At 36.3% G+C, this 17680-nt stretch overlaps 1 protein-coding gene across 1 annotated transcript in view; it reads left to right on the plus strand.

The window, feature by feature from the left end:
• Window positions 1-17680, plus strand: part of LOC118837074 (contactin-associated protein-like 5) — a 213989-nt gene that overhangs the window by 35154 nt on the left and 161155 nt on the right. Inside the window, exon 5 of the mRNA XM_036744078.1 lies at window positions 4558-4776. Within this exon, the coding sequence (XP_036599973.1) occupies window positions 4558-4776 (219 nt within the window). The remainder of the gene's footprint in view (window positions 1-4557; window positions 4777-17680) is intronic.

Below are 17680 nucleotides of genomic sequence, written 5' to 3' on the forward strand. Positions count from 1 at the left end.
TCTCTGGCTCCAACGGAAGCTGTTTTTAACCATCTGACTAGCAGCTTCTGTGGGGGTGTAAGGTACACCGGGGAAAGCACAGGTTCTTTCAATCTGCTTAAGCAAGGTGAAGGGGTTGACCGGGAAAGCACAGGTTTTTTCAATCTGCTTAACCAAGGTAAGCAAGGTGAAGGGACTGACAAGCTTACTTCAATCCAACATACAGACAGCATTCAGTTGGTTCAGGGGAAAAAGCCAGCACCCTGAACTTCAGAACATTCATTTAGTTCAGGGGAAAAAAGCCTCTGTTATCCCAGACATGTAAACTAGGCCCTCCCTGGAGTTAGCCTTACCCCACCAAAGCTTCATAGGGCTCTGGGCCTGGGGCCCAGCACCCAGCAAGGCTCAGTGAGATAAACTGAGTCACCTGGGGCCCAGCACTCAGCAAGGCTCAATGAGATAAACTGAGTCACTCAAAGAAAACAAAGGCCATTCTGGTTACAGGGGGGATATAGTTGAAACAATTAAAAATTATTTTCATGATATCTGTTTCATACCTATTAACCTTAACTTCCTCCAAAGGCTATATGTTTCCTGAGTGCAAGGTTGTCTTACACATTGGAGGGGCAGGGGGGAGGGGCGGGGCAAGCATTGGCCTCAGTGCCAAGCATAGGCTAATCGTTAAGTTGATTTAATATAAGATCAGGTTTTTATGCTTGAATATCTTATGTACTAGTTTCAGAGATAATGGATTCCTGATGAATATCTTCATGATAATAAAAAGTAAAATAAATGCATAGGGTTTGATATAAAAGGGGGAGGGAAGCAAAGGAAACTTAATACTACCAAGCCTATGTTTATACAGATGTGTTTTGCAAATTACTGACCAGTCATCCACAATTTTTTTACCACTTGATCTTGAGAAGAAGGGTTAGTCTTATGATCATTCATTACTAATTGCCTGATTGAAAACTAGAAGTTCAGCACAGGTACCAGCATCCTGAAGAGTACTTTCAGTTTTCTTGAAGATCCACAGTTGCAAATCACGCATTTTAATTTATCCAGGCTTAATTTCTTTCATGCTTGGGTCTGTGAGTACATGATGATTTACCTGGGTCAATAAGACCATAAATAAAAATAGTGATGTAGTTCACATTTGGCAGAAAATTATGTTACCCAAGTGTTTTTTTTTTGTTTCCAAATTAAGACTTGATACCTTTGAAAAGCAGTGAACTGAGTACTTTTCAGTCTAAGGTTTAGGGGAAGGAGAGAAGACATTGAAAAAAAAAAGTTTTAGCTTTGTTCCTGATTTAGACACAGGAATTAATACTATCAACAATGCTATAAATTCATCTTTGAATACAGTGTTGTATAATCGTTTCTAGCTAGAGGCAAGGAAGGAGGACCCAGGAAAGAGGAAAAGAATATTTATGGAAAAGGAGGGTGCATAAGAGAGTGGGTTGTATAGACTCCAAGTGTATGATCAAAGAAACACCATCTCTTCATCTCTTCCCTTTTCTACTTTTCTCTAAAATGAAATTACTTCATCTTCACTCATCATTCATTCTCTCTCTCTCTCTCTCTCTCTCTCTCTCTCTCCAAGGCTCATCTCCCTATCTTAAAATAGAAGGGCCACTCACTCCCTGTTCTAACTACAGATCAGATTGGAGCCTTCTGCCAGCTCAGTTTCTGATGCTATCCATTTTACCTCTTTTTAGGCAATTCGGTGTCTGCCCCTCCTCCCACCCTTGGGGCCTCACCATAAAGGTGTTGGACTTACTAGGGACATAATTTGTTCTAGAACTGCACGTTTCTGAACTCCTGAGTGCAAGTTATCCACCATCCTTAATCTCTCCAGCAAAGACAACAGGCATGCACCACCCAATAATCTAGCTTGCACAACATAGCTTACAACCCACTTTCTCTCTTCCCACTTGATTCCATAATACCTCTCTTGCTGTAGAAATTATTAATATTTCAGGTATTATAGAAAAAGCAGTCAACTTGAAAATCAAAAGGCCCACTTTGAATGTGTCATTGGACAAGTCCTTTACCCCTTCCAAATCTCAGTGCCTTCATTTCTTCAATGAAGGTATTGAACCTGTTGATCACCAAGGTCTCTTCCAAGCTCTAAGCTTCTGTCAGTTTTAGGGGGCTGAAAATGCTGGAGAACCCTAGAGGAGATTCTTTATTATCCAATACCCTTTTTTCTTTTTTGCTTTTCTCTTCTGATTTGTGCTTAGGAACCAGTTCAATAAAATGTTAACCTCAATATACTTGAGCTTGCTTTGTTTTTTCTGCCAATAATGAATAATAATAATAATAAATTTGCTTAAAACGAAAAGGCTCATATTTTTAAAAAGGAGTTGAAAGCCAAGAAATAGGCGGTCATAACAAGAGTCTCTGGCCCAGTTGATGTTCTAGCATCCAAAAGCACAGAAAAAATTAGCAGATGAGATTGCCGATCCACTATTAGTAATTTATTTTTTAAAGATTGAAAATAATAGGATAGGGGTTGTAAGACTGAAGAAAAGTAAACTTACATTTATGAGGTTAAAAATTTAGACTCATAAGTGACATAAGAAAGCCATCTAGTCCAATCCCCTCATTTTGCAGATGAGGAAACAGAGTCCTCAAGAAGTTAATTACCTTGCCTATGGCTACACAAGTAATAAGTAGCAGGGGTGGATTTTAGCACAGGTCTTCTCATTCTGAATCCAGTGTGTTTATTTGCTATACCACCCTGACCCTGAAAGGGAAGAGGACAATCAATATTTATTTATAAACTATGGAAAAATGAGCTTGGCTTCGATTCCTGGTAAAATTCTGCAACACATTACAAAATAGATGGTTAGTGAGCATCTAGAGGAGAAAGTGATGATCATGAAAACCAGTGCAGCTTCAACAAGAAGAGCCAAAATAACTTTGTTTTCCTTATGATCAGATTATTAAATTATACACATATCTTACCTAGATTTGATTAAAGCTTTCATGCCCCTTTTATAGAAATTATGTAGAAATACAATTTATAACATAATATCATCACTTTTAAAAAGGACTGAATTACTGGACCCAAAGAATAATCATTAATTATCCAATGATAACTTTGAAAGATATATCCAACAGATTTTTCCAAGTTTCTGTGCTTATGCTTGTGCTGTTTAACATTTTTCCAGTTTTTTGGATAAAGGCATGGATCGTATTTTTATTAGAGCTTAAGATTCACTAAAGCCAAGAGGGATGGGTATCAAATTGGACAATAGGGTCAGAATTTTTTGAAATATTTATTGAAGGATTATAGCATTGGTCAAAATTTATAAAGATGGAATTTAATGAGAATGATTATAAAATGTTAAACTTGATTTAGCAAAAACAAAATACTTCCACAAATACAAGATGGGGGAAGAATGAATAGCCAGTGGTTCAGGTGAAAAGTGCTGTGGTTCTCAGGGGATAAGAAAATTACTATGATTCCTAAGTATGACGTGACCACCAGAAAGCTAATGAGATCTCCATTAACATAGGAAGACAAAGTGACTACCCCACTACATTTTGCTCTAGTAATACCAGACCTGAAGCATTGTATCGGCTCCAAATTTTAGACTAGAGTGAACAAGCTTCTGACAGACTTCCTTTTTAAACATATAAAGTTTGGTTGAAATAACTAGGAAAGTTTTCCTTAGGGCACGCGGGGGAGAGATCAGATTTGCCATGTGTGATCCCACAGTATACAGTGAGAAGCAATGGGTGAATTTTTACAAAAAAAAAGAAAGTAAGGGAACATATGCTAACAATTAGAATTATGTAAAAGTGGAATGGAAGTTGTGGTTTACATGTCATTAGAGTTCTTCAAGCAAAGGTTGGATAACCATATGTCAGGGATATTATAAAGTGGATTTTTCATCCAGGATGAATATAACTAGATGGCCTGTGAATTCCCTTCTAGCTCTGAGATTTTGTTATTTAGCTTCACAGAAAGTCTTAAAAGAGGCATCATGGTTTTCTTCAATTATTTAAAGGACTGCCATGTAGACAAATTAGATACATCGTGCTTAAGCCCAGAGAAGAGATCTAAAAGCAGTCAGTAGGAACTAAAGAAGCATATTTAAGAACAATATAAGGAAAATCTTTTTGATACAAAGCTGTCCAAAAGTGGAATGGGCTGCTTCCAGAAGTAATGGATTCTCCTTCTCCATGGGGTATTTACTTTAGGCAAGTCATTGAACCTCTATCTGTCTCAGTTTCTTCATCTATTAAATGGTAATAATAGAAGCACCTACCTTCAGAGGATTGTTTTGAATATCAAATGAGATAACATCTGTTTAGCACTTTGAGAATCCTTAAAATGCTTGTTATTATTTGATTCTGAATAATCACTTATTGATGATACAGCAGATGGAATATCTGTTCAGAAATGGGTTGGAAAAGTTGACATTAAAGCCACTTCATATTATGAGATGCTGTGATTCTGTGATAGTCTTTTTTATTTGATGAACTGATTATCCATGTGCCTTTTCATGTACTGATTATTCATGTACTCCTATAGCCTTTTCTAATGTTCCCCATTTTCTGTTCCAGCTCCTTCAGAAGTCACTTTTGCCATTGATGTTGGGAATGGCCCCATGGAGCTCACAATTCTTTCTCCATCCCCCCTGAATGACAACCAGTGGCATTATATACGGGCTGAAAGAAATCTCAAACAGACTTTGCTCCAGGTGGATGACCTTCCAGCAAAGATACTGGAGACGCAAGAGGAGGGGCAGTTTCGATTGCAGCTAACCAGTTCATTATTTGTAGGTAGGGAACTTATTTCAAGCAGTCATAGAATATCAATATACAATATGTTCAACTTCCCAAGATCATAGTTATGACCACTAAGTATCAAAGTCCAAATCAAGAGAACTATTGACTCATTCTGAGCCTCTTATCTTATCCAACCAAACTTTAAAGCATTTAAAAAATATGAAAAGATCCAGTTCAATTCCCCCATCCAAGTGTCTTAGTGCATTATCTAAATCTCACCCAAATGCGGGAATTATTTAACAATATTGTGAAATTGGTAAAGTGTATGTTCATAACGCTAATATTCATCTTGCATTCTTTCACCTCCAGTTTTTTTCACCAATCTTCCCTACCTAAACTTGGCCTCAGGAAAGTATCTATATATTTATTCCTTCTCATCTCTATGTAAATAAGTTTAAATGAATGTGTTACTTCTACCAAATGTACTTGTATCATAAGTTTCCTTTCTTTTGAAGTATGGAATATGGTAGGTTGATCTTGTTTTATGTGGGTTGAACTGGTCCATTAAGGGGACAAAGGTTTGGCTGCTTTGCTTCCTGAGAAGTTAGCCCCTGGGGCATTAGTAACTGTGTATTCTTTCTTTTGCAGCATTCCCACTACCTTACAGTAATTCATTTCTAATCTAGTATAGCTGATTATTGTATTGATTGAGCTGATGGAGAGGAATATTGTTTTTTCTATGTTATGTTCCTTATGAAATTTAGGAATTGCACCCTTTTTAATATTATATTACATTTTATGGTCCACAATTGTATGCCTTATTTCAACTTAATCCTGAACCTGAATCCCTAGACTAACTTGATCAAAACCTGGCTCAGAATATACAGTGAAATGCTATGTCCCCAGTCATCCCTATTATCTATGATCCTATATCTCTTATGCCTTTTGTGGCTAAACTCAAAAAGGCCATCTACAAGAGGGTCTTCCACTTTCCTATCACTTTCTTTTTAACTCCTTAGTATCCAGATTCCAACTAATAGTTCCACCAAAACTATTCTCTCCAAAATTACCAGTGATCCTTTAGATGCTAAATACAAAGTCCTTTTCTCAATCCTCATTCTTCTTGACCTTTCTGCTGCCTTTGACAGTATTCATCACAGTCTCCTCCTTTCTACCCTCTTCTCTAGATTTTCGGGACATCGTTCTGTCCTAGTTCTCGTACATAGCTGACTGCTCCTCAGTTTCCTTTGCTAGAACTTCATCTATATTATAGCTTCTAACTGTCTGTGTCCCACAGGGTTATATCCTGGGCCCTGTTCTTCCCTGCACCCCCTACCAACTACTTCACTGAATTATTTTATCAGCTCCTATGAATTTAATTAAAATTGATATCCTGATGATTCTCAAATCTGTCACCCTAGCCTCTCTGCTTACCTTCAGTCTCTCATCTTCAACTGTCTTTCAGACTTCTGAATACCTTAAACTCAACATATCCAAAATTAAACTCATTATCTTTCCACCTAAATCCTCCTTCCCTTATCCAAAATTTCCTGTGATAGAAACATCATCCTTCCAGTCTCCTAGACTTGTGTGTTGTCCTAAAAGTCATCCTCACTTTTTTGGTATCTGTTTTAATTTTTTTTTAAAAAAATAAGTTTGATTGATTACTTGAAAATTACAGCCATTGCCCACACACCCACCCAATTTCATGAACTCTCCTTTGTAGATATGGAAAATAGTTAAGTCAAAACAAAAGAAAACAAAGCAAACAGACAAATAAAAATCTGACAGTGTTTCTTTCTGTATATCCACCATTTCACACTCATGGTTCCTTAACTCTCCAACAAAGGAGGAAATTGTATTTCATTTTCTTCTCTGAAGCTACCATTGGCCATGATACTTACACAACATTTATTTTAGTGGTCTTTTTGCATTCATTACTATAGTTGCTGTGTATGTTGTTTTCCTGGTTCTCCTTTCTTCACTCTCCATACTTATCTTTCACCTGAGCTGTTCCATGTCATCAGTTGTCTTTTGAATATTTCAAAATAGATATCCTTGAGACATTTCAAATCTGATCAAAGAGAGCTTATTACCTTTTCCCCAAAACCTGCATTCTTCTAAACTTCCATAGTAATGTTGCAGGCACCCTTATTCTTTAATTCTTTCAGGTTATCAAACTCAGTGTTATCCTTGACTCTAAACCCTTCTTAACCCCACATATCCATGCAATCAATTGTCCAGTCTTTCTGTCTCTCCTATGACATCATTTCTCCAATTTCACATCATTTCTTTCATTCATACAGTTACCAACCTTAGTTCAGGCTCTCATCACCTCTCCTAATTGGTCTTAGCCTAAAGTTTCTCTCCATTTCACTACATCCTTTATGTTGCCAAAGTGATTTTCTTTCTTTCTTTCTTTCTTTCTTTCTTTCTTTCTTTCTTTCTTTCTTTCTTTCTTTCTTTCTTTTTGTTTAGGATTTTATTTTCCCCCACTTACATTTAGAAACAATTTTTAACATTTTTTTCAAAACTTTGAGTACCAAATTCTCTTTCTTCCTCCTTTACCGTGCCCCTTGTTGAGAAATCAAGCAATTCAACACAGTCTATATACATGTAATCCTGCAAAACATATTTCTATATTAGTCATGTTGCAGAAGAAAACACAGACCAAAAAATTCAAAACAAAACAAAGACCTCAAGAAAAATAAAGAAAGTAAAAAAGCATGCCTCAACCTGTATTCAGATACCATGAGGTCTTTGTCTGGGGTTGGATAGCAGTTTTAATCATAAGTCCTTCTGAGTTGTCTTGGATCACAGCATTGGTGGGAATAGCTAAGTCATTCATACTTGATCATCCCACAACATTGCTGTTACTTTTGTAGACAGTACATATCACTTTGCATCAGCTCCTGCAAGTCTCCCCAGGTTCCTCTGAGAGCATGCTGCTCTTAATTTCCTTTTTATGCTTCTCTTGAGTCTTGTATTTGAAAGGCAAATTTTCTACAAAAAGTCAAAATGGGTTCATGATTTAGGAATAAAAGCTGATACTATAAGCAATTTGGGAGAACAAGTAATAGTTTACTTGTCAGATTTAGGGGAAAGGGAAAAATTCATGACCCAACAAGAAATAAAGAGTGTTACAAAATGCAAAATGGATAATTATGTCTATGTTAAATTGAAAAGTTTTTGTATAAACTAAGTCAATGCAACAAAAATTATGAAGAAAGCAGAAAATTGTGAAAAAAATCTTTACAACCAGTGTCTCTGATAAAGGCCTCATATCTAAAATATACAGGGAGTTGAACCAAATTTATCGGAATACAAGTCATTCCCCAATTGAGAAATGGTCAAAGAATATGAACAGGCAGTTTTCAGAGGAAGAAATTAAAGATATCTATAGTCATGAAAAAATGCTGTAGATCACTATTGATTAGAGAAATGCAAATCAAAAAAACTCTTAGGTACTGCATCTCTCCTGTCAGATTGACTAACATGACAAAACAGGAAATTGATAAATGCTGGAGAGGATGTGGGAAAATTGGAACGTTGCTACATTGTTGGTGGAGTTGTGAACTGATCCAGCCATTCTGGAGAGCAATTTGGAACTATGCCCAAAGGTCTATAAAAATGTGTATCCCTTTGACCCGGCAATACCACTTCTAGGGCTATATCCCAAAGAGATTACACAAGTGGGAAAGGGAGCCGTATGTACAAAAATATTTATAGCAGCTCTTTTTGTGTTGGCAAAGAACTGGAAATCAAGGGAATGCCCATCAATTGGGGGATGGCTAAACAAATTGTGGTATGTGAATGTGATGGAATACTATTGTGCTATAAGAAATGAGGAGCAGACAGACTTGATTATAACCTGGAATGACTTGTATGAACTGATGCTGAGTGAAGGGAGCAGAACCAGTAGATCAATGTACACGACTACAGACACACGGTATCTATAAAGACTAACTCTGATAGACTTGACTCCACTCATCAATGCGAAGTTCAAAGACAGCCCCAAAAGTCTCATGATGGAAAAAGCTATGCATATCCAGAGAAAGAATTTTGGAGTCTGAATGCAGATGGAGGCAAACTCTTTGCTCTCTCTTTTTTCCTCTTCCTTTTTGGTTTTGTTTCTCTGTTCTCATGATTCATTCCATTGGTTATAGTTCTTCTTTACAACTGGACTATTATGTAAATAAGCTCAATGTGAAGGGAAATATAGAACCAGCATTGGATTACATGCTGTTATGGAAGTAGGGTTAGGAGAGGGAGGGAGAGAAAATTTGTAACCCAACTGAATGTTGTAAACTAAGAAAAAAAAAACTGTGGGCATTTTATCAAGAATGCTTGCAAGTCCTCTATTTCATTGAATATCTATTTTTCCCCAGAGGGATTATACTGTTTTGCTAGATAAGTGCTTCTTGGTTGTAATCTAAGCAGCTCCTTTGCCTTCCAGAATATCATATCCCAAGATCTCCTATCCTTTAAGGTAGAAGCTGCTAACTCTTGTGGTATCCTGACTGTGACTCTGTGATACCTTAATGGTTTCTTTCTGGCTGCTTGCAGTATTCTCTCCTTGATCTGAGAGCTCTGGAATTTGGCTATAATATTCCTGGGAGTTTTCATTTAGGGGATATCTTTCAGGAAGTGATGAGTGGATTCTTTCAATTTCAATTTTACTCTCTGGTTGTACGGTGCAGCACAGTTTTCCTTGATAAGGTTCTTTTTAATCATGGCTTTCAGATGATCTAATAATTTTTAAATGATCTATCCTGGATATATTTTCCCAGTCATTTGTTTTTCCAGTGTGATATTTCATACTGTCTTCTTTGTTTTAGTATTCTTCTGGTTTTGTTTTATTGTTTCTTGATTTCTTATAAATTTATTAGCTTCCACTTACTCAGTTCTAATTTTTAAGGAATTATTTTCTTCAGTTAGTTTTTGTATCCCCCTTCCATTTGGCCAATTTAAAGGCATTCCTCTCATTGGCCTTTTGTACCTCTTTTGCCATTTGGCCTAGTCTGTTTTTGAAGGTGTTGTTTTCTTCAGTATTTTTTGGTGTCTCCTTATCCAAGCTGTTGACTCTTTTTTCATCATTTTCTTACATTACTTTCATTTAGCTTCCCAATTTCTCTTCTACCACTCTTACTTGATTTTCAAAATCCTTTTTGAGTTTTTCAATAGCCTAAGACCAATTCATATTTTTCTTAGAGGCTCTGGATGTTGGAGCTTTGACTTTGTTGTCTTTTTCTGAGTGTGTGTTTTGAGCTTCTTTTGAGCTTTCTGTGATCAGAAGCTTTTTTTTCTGTTGTTTGCTCTTTTTCCAGTCTATTTCTTGATTTTTTAAATCTTTGTTAAAGTAGGTCTCTGCTTCATGGGTGGAGGACACACACACTCTCTAGGAACTTGTAAGTTTTCACTTCTTCTAAGGTGGTATGAGCTAATGAGACATGCATTTGCTATCCTCCTAGACTGTGCTCTGGCCTGTGAGTGACTACATGCACTCTTTTCTGCCATGGAACTGGGCATGAGGGTCCCTGCTCCACTGTGGCCAACATACTTTCATGTGCTACTGATCCTCCTCACCCTGGGACTGCCACTCAAGATCTGAGTATGGGCAAAGCAACAGAATCCTGCCTTCGTTGCCAGCAAAGAGACCCCTGTAATTTCATTCTGATCAGTTGTTTGATCCTCTTATCACCTATGATGTGAGAGATCCAGAAGCGACTGCTGAGCTGCTGATTCAGTGGTTCCCAAGGCTACTCTTGGTTTTCTGGGGCCAGGCCTGTGCTGGTACAGATAGTGCTTGACTGTGCTTCACTCTCACCCCAGTGTGACAGACTTTTCTTACTGACCGTCTAAGTTGTCTTTGGCTGGAAAAATTATTTCACTCAAGCCTTTTGTGGGTTCTGCCACTCCAGAAATTGTTTTATGGCATTATTTAAAGGTGTTCAGAGGGGTTTTAGGGAGATCTCAGGCTAGTCATGGCATTTTCTTCACTGTCTTGGCTCTGCACTAACCCCTGGAGTCTCTTACTCCCCCCCACTCCCATATCCAGCCAGTTGCCAAAACCTGGCAATTTTACCTTTGCAACACCTGTTGAATATGTTCTCTTCTCTCCTTTGACACTGCCATCATTCTTTTTGAGGCCCACACAGCTTCAGTCCTGGATTACTTCAATAGCCTGCTGGTGGGTCTGCCTGTTTCAAGTCCCTTTCCACTCCAATACATTCTCCATTGAGCCACTCAAGTGATTTTCCCAAAATGCAGGTATGATCATGCCACCCACATAGCCAGTGGCTCTCAATTACCTGTAGGATCAATACAAAATCCACAGTTCATCATTCAAAGCCCTTCATAACCTAGACAACTCCTAACTGTATAGTCTTTCTATAACTTACTTCCTACCACATATTCTTCATTCCAATGACACTGGCCTCCTTTCTATTCCACGAGTAATATATTCCATATATATGACTTGTTTGTGCATATTTGTTTGTTTGTTGTCTTTTCCATTAATTTGTGAACTCCTTAAGAGCAGTGACTGTCTTTTCCATCTTTTAACATCTCCATTGCTTCACAGATTGTGTGGCACAAAGTAAGCTCTTTATTAAACCATTTATTTAGTAAGCTATTTATTAATGGTTTTTGACTAACTGACTGTCACAGTCACAAGAATTTAAGATAATAGTGAGAAGGTGAAGTAGCTGTTGTTTGGAACAATAAAAGGCAAGAAGGTAACCAATGGTTCTATGGTGATAGTGTTAGAAGGCAGACTAATTGCCTTCTTTTGATCAGGAGAGATGGCATCCTACCAACCTCATATTAATTTGCAGAGGCCTTCCATAACTTGTTGGGACTCCGTATCTTACGGTGCTTGTTAAGTATGATTTTGCCACTTTTAGTGGTGGTGGTGGGAGTGGGAAAATATTCAGCTTTTAAAAGGTTCAGGTTCTTTATTAACCAAGTTTTCACTTTTAGGTTGATATATTTATTTTCACTTTAATTCCTTTCAGACTTGGAGAGCATTTTTAAGACAAAGAGTTAGAAAATAAAGTAAAAGGAAGTCTAGGCAAGGCAAACCATACTTCACCATGGAGAAAATTATTTGGAAGTTGTTTAAACAGCTTCTTTCTAAGAAGTTTTAATAAAACTTTTAAATATGAAGTGAAAGTTTAAGCCTTGGAGATAATATAATATTATCAAAGTCAAAAGACTGACCTTAGACAAAAATCTGAATTTCTAATGCTTAGTGGAGACTTGAAAATAAAGACAAATGTGTACCAGCCCACTCAGATTAAAAAAAAATATATCCACAGGCTTCTGCCCCCACACAAAGCTACACTAGTAATAATTAAATGTTATTCCTTGGGAATAAATGTTCTTCCATGCCTTCTGGACCTTTCACTCCTCAAGGCTGATTCAGTGCTGCATTTTATATCTAAATTAAATAGTTTATAAAGAACATATCAGCTGAAAGAAAGGGAGTAATAAAATATGAGAATGCCATACTTTCCCTTCATAACTTGTACCATATTTATCTCTTCATCTGTCACATTTTGCATATCTAACATAAACTAAGATTCAAGTGATTAAAAGGTCTCTATGATTACAGGGTATTTGCTTAATTAATAACCCATATAAGTAACAGGACTTGCTGTTAAAAATACATTTTAAAATTTATGTGGCTGTTTTATTCTATTTAAACATAGCACTTCGTTTCTCTCAAGAAGCTTACTAGTCATCAAGATTTAATATCTTTTTCGGTAAAATCAATTCAAGTATTTTGCAATTTTCATAAATTATATTTCATGCCAGAGCTTAATTTATCTTTAAGCACTATGTATGGATCAATCTGAGTGAATGGTGTATATAAATGTAGTAGAACTTTTTAAAAATATTATTTCATGCAAATTTTGCAGAACTATGAAGTTATCACATGTTCTGGATCTCTGGTAAACTTTTTTTTTCCTTCTAATCAGAAAGGGAAAAAAGAAAGCTGTTTCATGTTATGTGTTTCTCTTCAGAAATTTCAGTTGAAATGGAACCTAAAATTCAAGGAAGTCTGGTGTATCTGATAGCCTTGGGAAAGATGTCTTATTGGCGCCAGAGCCAAGGTCATATGGGATTGAAATCACTACTGCACCTGTATTCATGAAGATGTTATCTCAGATGTTTCTCAAGTTGATTGAAATATACAAAACACAGAAATCAATCTAGTATATAAAATAATTTTAATTTGATGGGCTAATTTTATTATTTAATAAATGAAATGTTGCTCCTATGTAAAATCTTGGAATCTGGCAATAGGTCAAATTCCTAAACATTATTAGACTCGTATTTTATTTAAGTTCTCAGTGTTCCATTTTAAAAAGGAAAACAAAATAAGGGAGTATTGTGCCTTCATTTTGGAGGCATTAGATTGGAAATCTGGAGGCGCTGGAAATTTATGTTTTCCGTTCAGGAAGCATTTAGTCATTTAGTAATAATATACTATGTCCACTGTACTAGAAAATGGGAAAAAAAGATAAATATGGCATTATACCAGTCTACAACAAATGTAGGGCTGGAAATATATGGACACAGATATTGTTATTGTTATAGATGATGGTGATGGTGATGATGATGATGATAGTAATGGTGGTATTAATTGTGATGATGATGGAGGTGATGATGATAATACTAGTATTGGTAATCACAGTGTTGGTGGTGGTGATGATGATGATGAGGAGGATTTTGATGAGGAGTATGATGATTATGATTGTGGTAATGATTCAATATGTTAATCTAAGCAATATGTCTATAGTAATTCCACCAAAGTGACCTACTTGAAATTCTCCATATCTCATGTTTTCTCCTCTGTTTTCATGACTTTCTGAAGATTATGTCTCATTCCTGACTCGCTTTCCATCCTTTCTTCTACCTTTTGGAATCCCAAGCTTTTCTCAGTGAGAGAAAGGAAATATCAGTAATCATGATACTCCCCGAAGCTTTTATGCATAGAATCTCAGAGTATCATAATTAGGAATCCTAGTGGTAGTTTCTAAGTTTTTTTAAATATTATTGAGTCACATAACTTAAGGATGAAGAAGTAACATATCTCTGAATTAACTCTTGTCTATTCATAACATTGCAAAGTATAAAAAAAATCACTGTTTTACTCATATTCCCAATTGAATATGACCCACCATTGTGGGAGTAATATTGACATTCATCCTTACCTATACAAATAGAAAGATCTCCCTCAAATTATATGTCATTTCCTCTAACATATTTGCATATTTAGAAACCTGATGAGTTGAGAGATTTTTACAAGGGCTCTCAGTAATGTTGTGAATCTTACTTCCATCACATTTAATTTCATCTCCTTCTCTGATTCAAAGCCTTATTCCTCTCTAGTCTTAGACTCATCTGCTCTGTTTATATTCAAGTAAATTTGTTTTTTATTAATTTTTAGATCCATAAGAGAAGCAAAAATCTAGCGTTATTAGTAATAAATAAGGTACACTAAGAGATCATATGGTCTAGTTTCCTACCTTAGGTAGTTAAGGCATTTTCATCTTCATACAGGGTGTCCCTAAAGTCTGGACACATAGGGAAAAATGCATATTTTGAAATATTTGGAATATTAATAGACCTTGGCCCCCTTGGCTTCTTTTTCTGGGGTATGCTAGAGGAGAAGTTGTATTCAATGAAAATCACAGATTCAACACCCTTGATTGAACGTATAAAGAGTGAATGTGCTAAAATTGATGGCAATATGGAGTTATTGCGTTGAATTCATGTGAACCTTGCGAAGCACATTAACCTTTGCATTGCAAATGTTAGAAATCATATTGAAGATGTTACTTGTTAATATTTCTATTAAATAAAATGTCAAAAACTTCATTCATTTCATTTCTTGGAAATATGCATTTTTGCCTATGTGTCCAGACTTTAGGAGGACCTTGTATTATAGGTGAGGAAACTCAGAGAAATTTTTGTTTGCCCAACTTCTCACAGCTCAGAAAGTTTGAAGATAGGAATAGAAAGCATTATCCCCTCTTATCACAATACTCTTTTCATTTTAAGATGATCCTATTGAGGTTTTCCATGGATCATAATGAAACCATAAAATACTATGTACAATCAGTCAGGCTTAGCAAACACCATATAGATGTGCAAATATTTAAAACATTTAGGATCTTTATTAAATTCTTAAAGATTTCAAGATTAACTTCCTTTCATGACCTGCTGTAATAATTTATTTCCTTCTCCCCTGATGGTCAAGAAAGCCTTCCTCATGTCCAATTGATATCTTCCCTACTTTCATTTAAGTTCATTTCTTTATTTGTGCCTCTTCCTGTACCCACAGAGATAGATCACAAAGCATCATTGCATAATAAGATCATAGGAATTATAGATCTAGAGATTGATGAGACCTCACTGGGCATCTACATTGTCCACATCATCTTACAGTTAAGAAAACAGAGACTCAGAGTGGTTAAGCAATTTACCCACGGTAATACAGATAGGAAGTGGATTTGAATCCAGAGAGGCAGTATTTGAACCCACACTCTCTTCTTCCCAAGTTAGTTCTCTTTCCACCATGCCTAACGTCTTTGAACAGTGGGTATTTTTTGCCTTTGTCAAAATCTACCTTGAGGCAGTGCACTTTTCAAAATGGAAAGAGCAAGATGGTGTTATTTTCTTTTGTAGGCCGGGTTGAGTGTTCCTGAGAGTTTGTCCTCACAAACAAACTCACCATTATGTATCAAGCAATATTAAATTCCTCATTGCTGTCAGTGTATAGGATTCTTGAGGGCTGGAGTTGTTTTGTCTGTTTTGTTTTATTTGGAGTATTTCTTTTTATTCCAAGTACTTATTATACTGTTTGGCACATAGTGTTTAATAAATATTTGCTGGCTGACTAACTGGCATATGTCATGATATAATATACTTCCATATAACAGGACAAAAAACATTAGGAGGATACCCTCTATGTCATGCTTCATATGGGAAGAAAAAGGACTTTGGGGGGAAAATCATGTAGAATTTCTGAGTGTTCTAAACTAGAAGCTGCATTGAGAAGCACACAAGATGTTATTTTCCTTTCCCAAAACCAGGATACTATTAATTTAATTTGATCTTGAAATCCATCACAAGTACTCAGCCACTAGAGAAGCCCCAGGATGGAAACAGGAAAGTGGAGAGAGACCCATTGATTTAAAAAATTTTCTTACAGCTTAATGGAATTGTTGTGATTCCACCCTGGCTTCTACTGGCTTGTATAAGAAGCTGATGTTTAAATGTTTGGGGCATGAAAATACTTGAGAATAAAAATGGATAGGGAACATGTAATCTGACCTTTCAGTCAAGTGTTATTGACAGTTTTTCCCAATGTCTTCATTTTGTTAGCACATTTCCTACTGGCACAGGAGTAAAGGAGGTTGACTTTAAAGACACTTCATTAATTCATGTGATTGAACATAAAGGGATGTCAGGTTAGGTAATACCCACTTAAAAACTCAGTGCACCCCATGGCCTGGTGCAAAGAGCTAGTTAGTCCCTCCTGATATTGTAGTGAGCTCCTCACAGTTTCTGATTGAACACAAACTCCATACTACTGGCCATTTGCAATGGGAAATTATCTGTACTTAACATGTCCTGTGGGATTACTGAATGCTTCTTTGCTGGCTAGGATCAAATGTGACATTTAAAAGATGGTATCGATCCATTCAAGAATTGCACAAGGTCAGGAGCCTGAAACATTCATGGGCTAATGCTCTCACTTCACAAAGATAAGGGAAAGCTCTACTGGAGTAGTAGCTGGGCTAGTAGAAGGAATAGGGGATAGAGTGGCCTTTCCAATAGGCCTGGGTATAGTTTTATTCCTGTAGACTTGACCTTAAGATATAAGTGAAATTCTGATACTACATCTCCTAATTATTTGATTCTGTGAAATTGCAGCTATTTCACTTTATTGTTATTTTACTACCTCAGATAGCCTAAAATGTTGCCTTCCTCACCTGTACCACAGCAGTTGCAGTATTAGAAATGATGAGACAAAACAGTGAGAAGGGGTGAATTTTATTGTTTTATTGATGTGTGTTTTTTTATATATCCTGTTCCTTTCATAATATACACTCCACAACATGCACAGTTAAACCCTCGATTTCCAACATACCAAAAAAGAAAAGTAAGCACAAGCAGCCAATTCAGTCCCATCTGACATCCTCCTCTTGCTACTGAGAGTATGGAAGTACTTTATTATCTATTTTCTGTGTCCAAGACTGATCAGGGCTGTCTGCATACATGTGATTTTGGGATCTTTTGTTCCATTTTTTTCCCTTCGTGATGCCTTTTATTCTCTGCATGTATATATACATACACAGTATATATCTGTATACATCTACATATCTATAGCTATATCTTTACACAGTCATACCTTTGAGGAAAAAATATCTTATCATTTCTGTCTCTTTAAAACAACAACAACAACCAAAAAAAAACCCAATGAATCCAAAGTGGAGCAAAAGTCTTAGTGACTGGCTAATGACAACTGATTTACATAGAAAAGCTTTGCTGTTCATCTGCAATTAAATGCCACATCCAGTTTCAAGAACCAGGGTGAAAGCAGACTGTGGCAATTACTTGACTAACAAAGAGCTCAACTAAGACTGACCTCTTTCTCTAACGATGGCCTTCTCTGGAATTCTACCAATGTGGGCAGCCAAAATGCCACATCATGAGAGAAAATGAGCAATCAAGAAACATTAAAAAAAGCATTATCTGTTCAATAGTTAGATTTAACCTTCAGCCTTTTGTAGGAATTATATTCAAAATAGTGTTTCTTCTCTCTTGTTCCTCTTCTAGTTGAAGAAGTCTTTCAGAAATACTTTGAATCTTCCAAATTCTGTCCCATCACCTTATATTGATGAACGATGGAAACATTTATTGATTAATTGACTGACCCAAT

The sequence above is a fragment of the Trichosurus vulpecula genome, chromosome 2 (assembly GCF_011100635.1).
Source record: "Trichosurus vulpecula isolate mTriVul1 chromosome 2, mTriVul1.pri, whole genome shotgun sequence".
NCBI lineage: Eukaryota > Metazoa > Chordata > Mammalia > Diprotodontia > Phalangeridae > Trichosurus > Trichosurus vulpecula.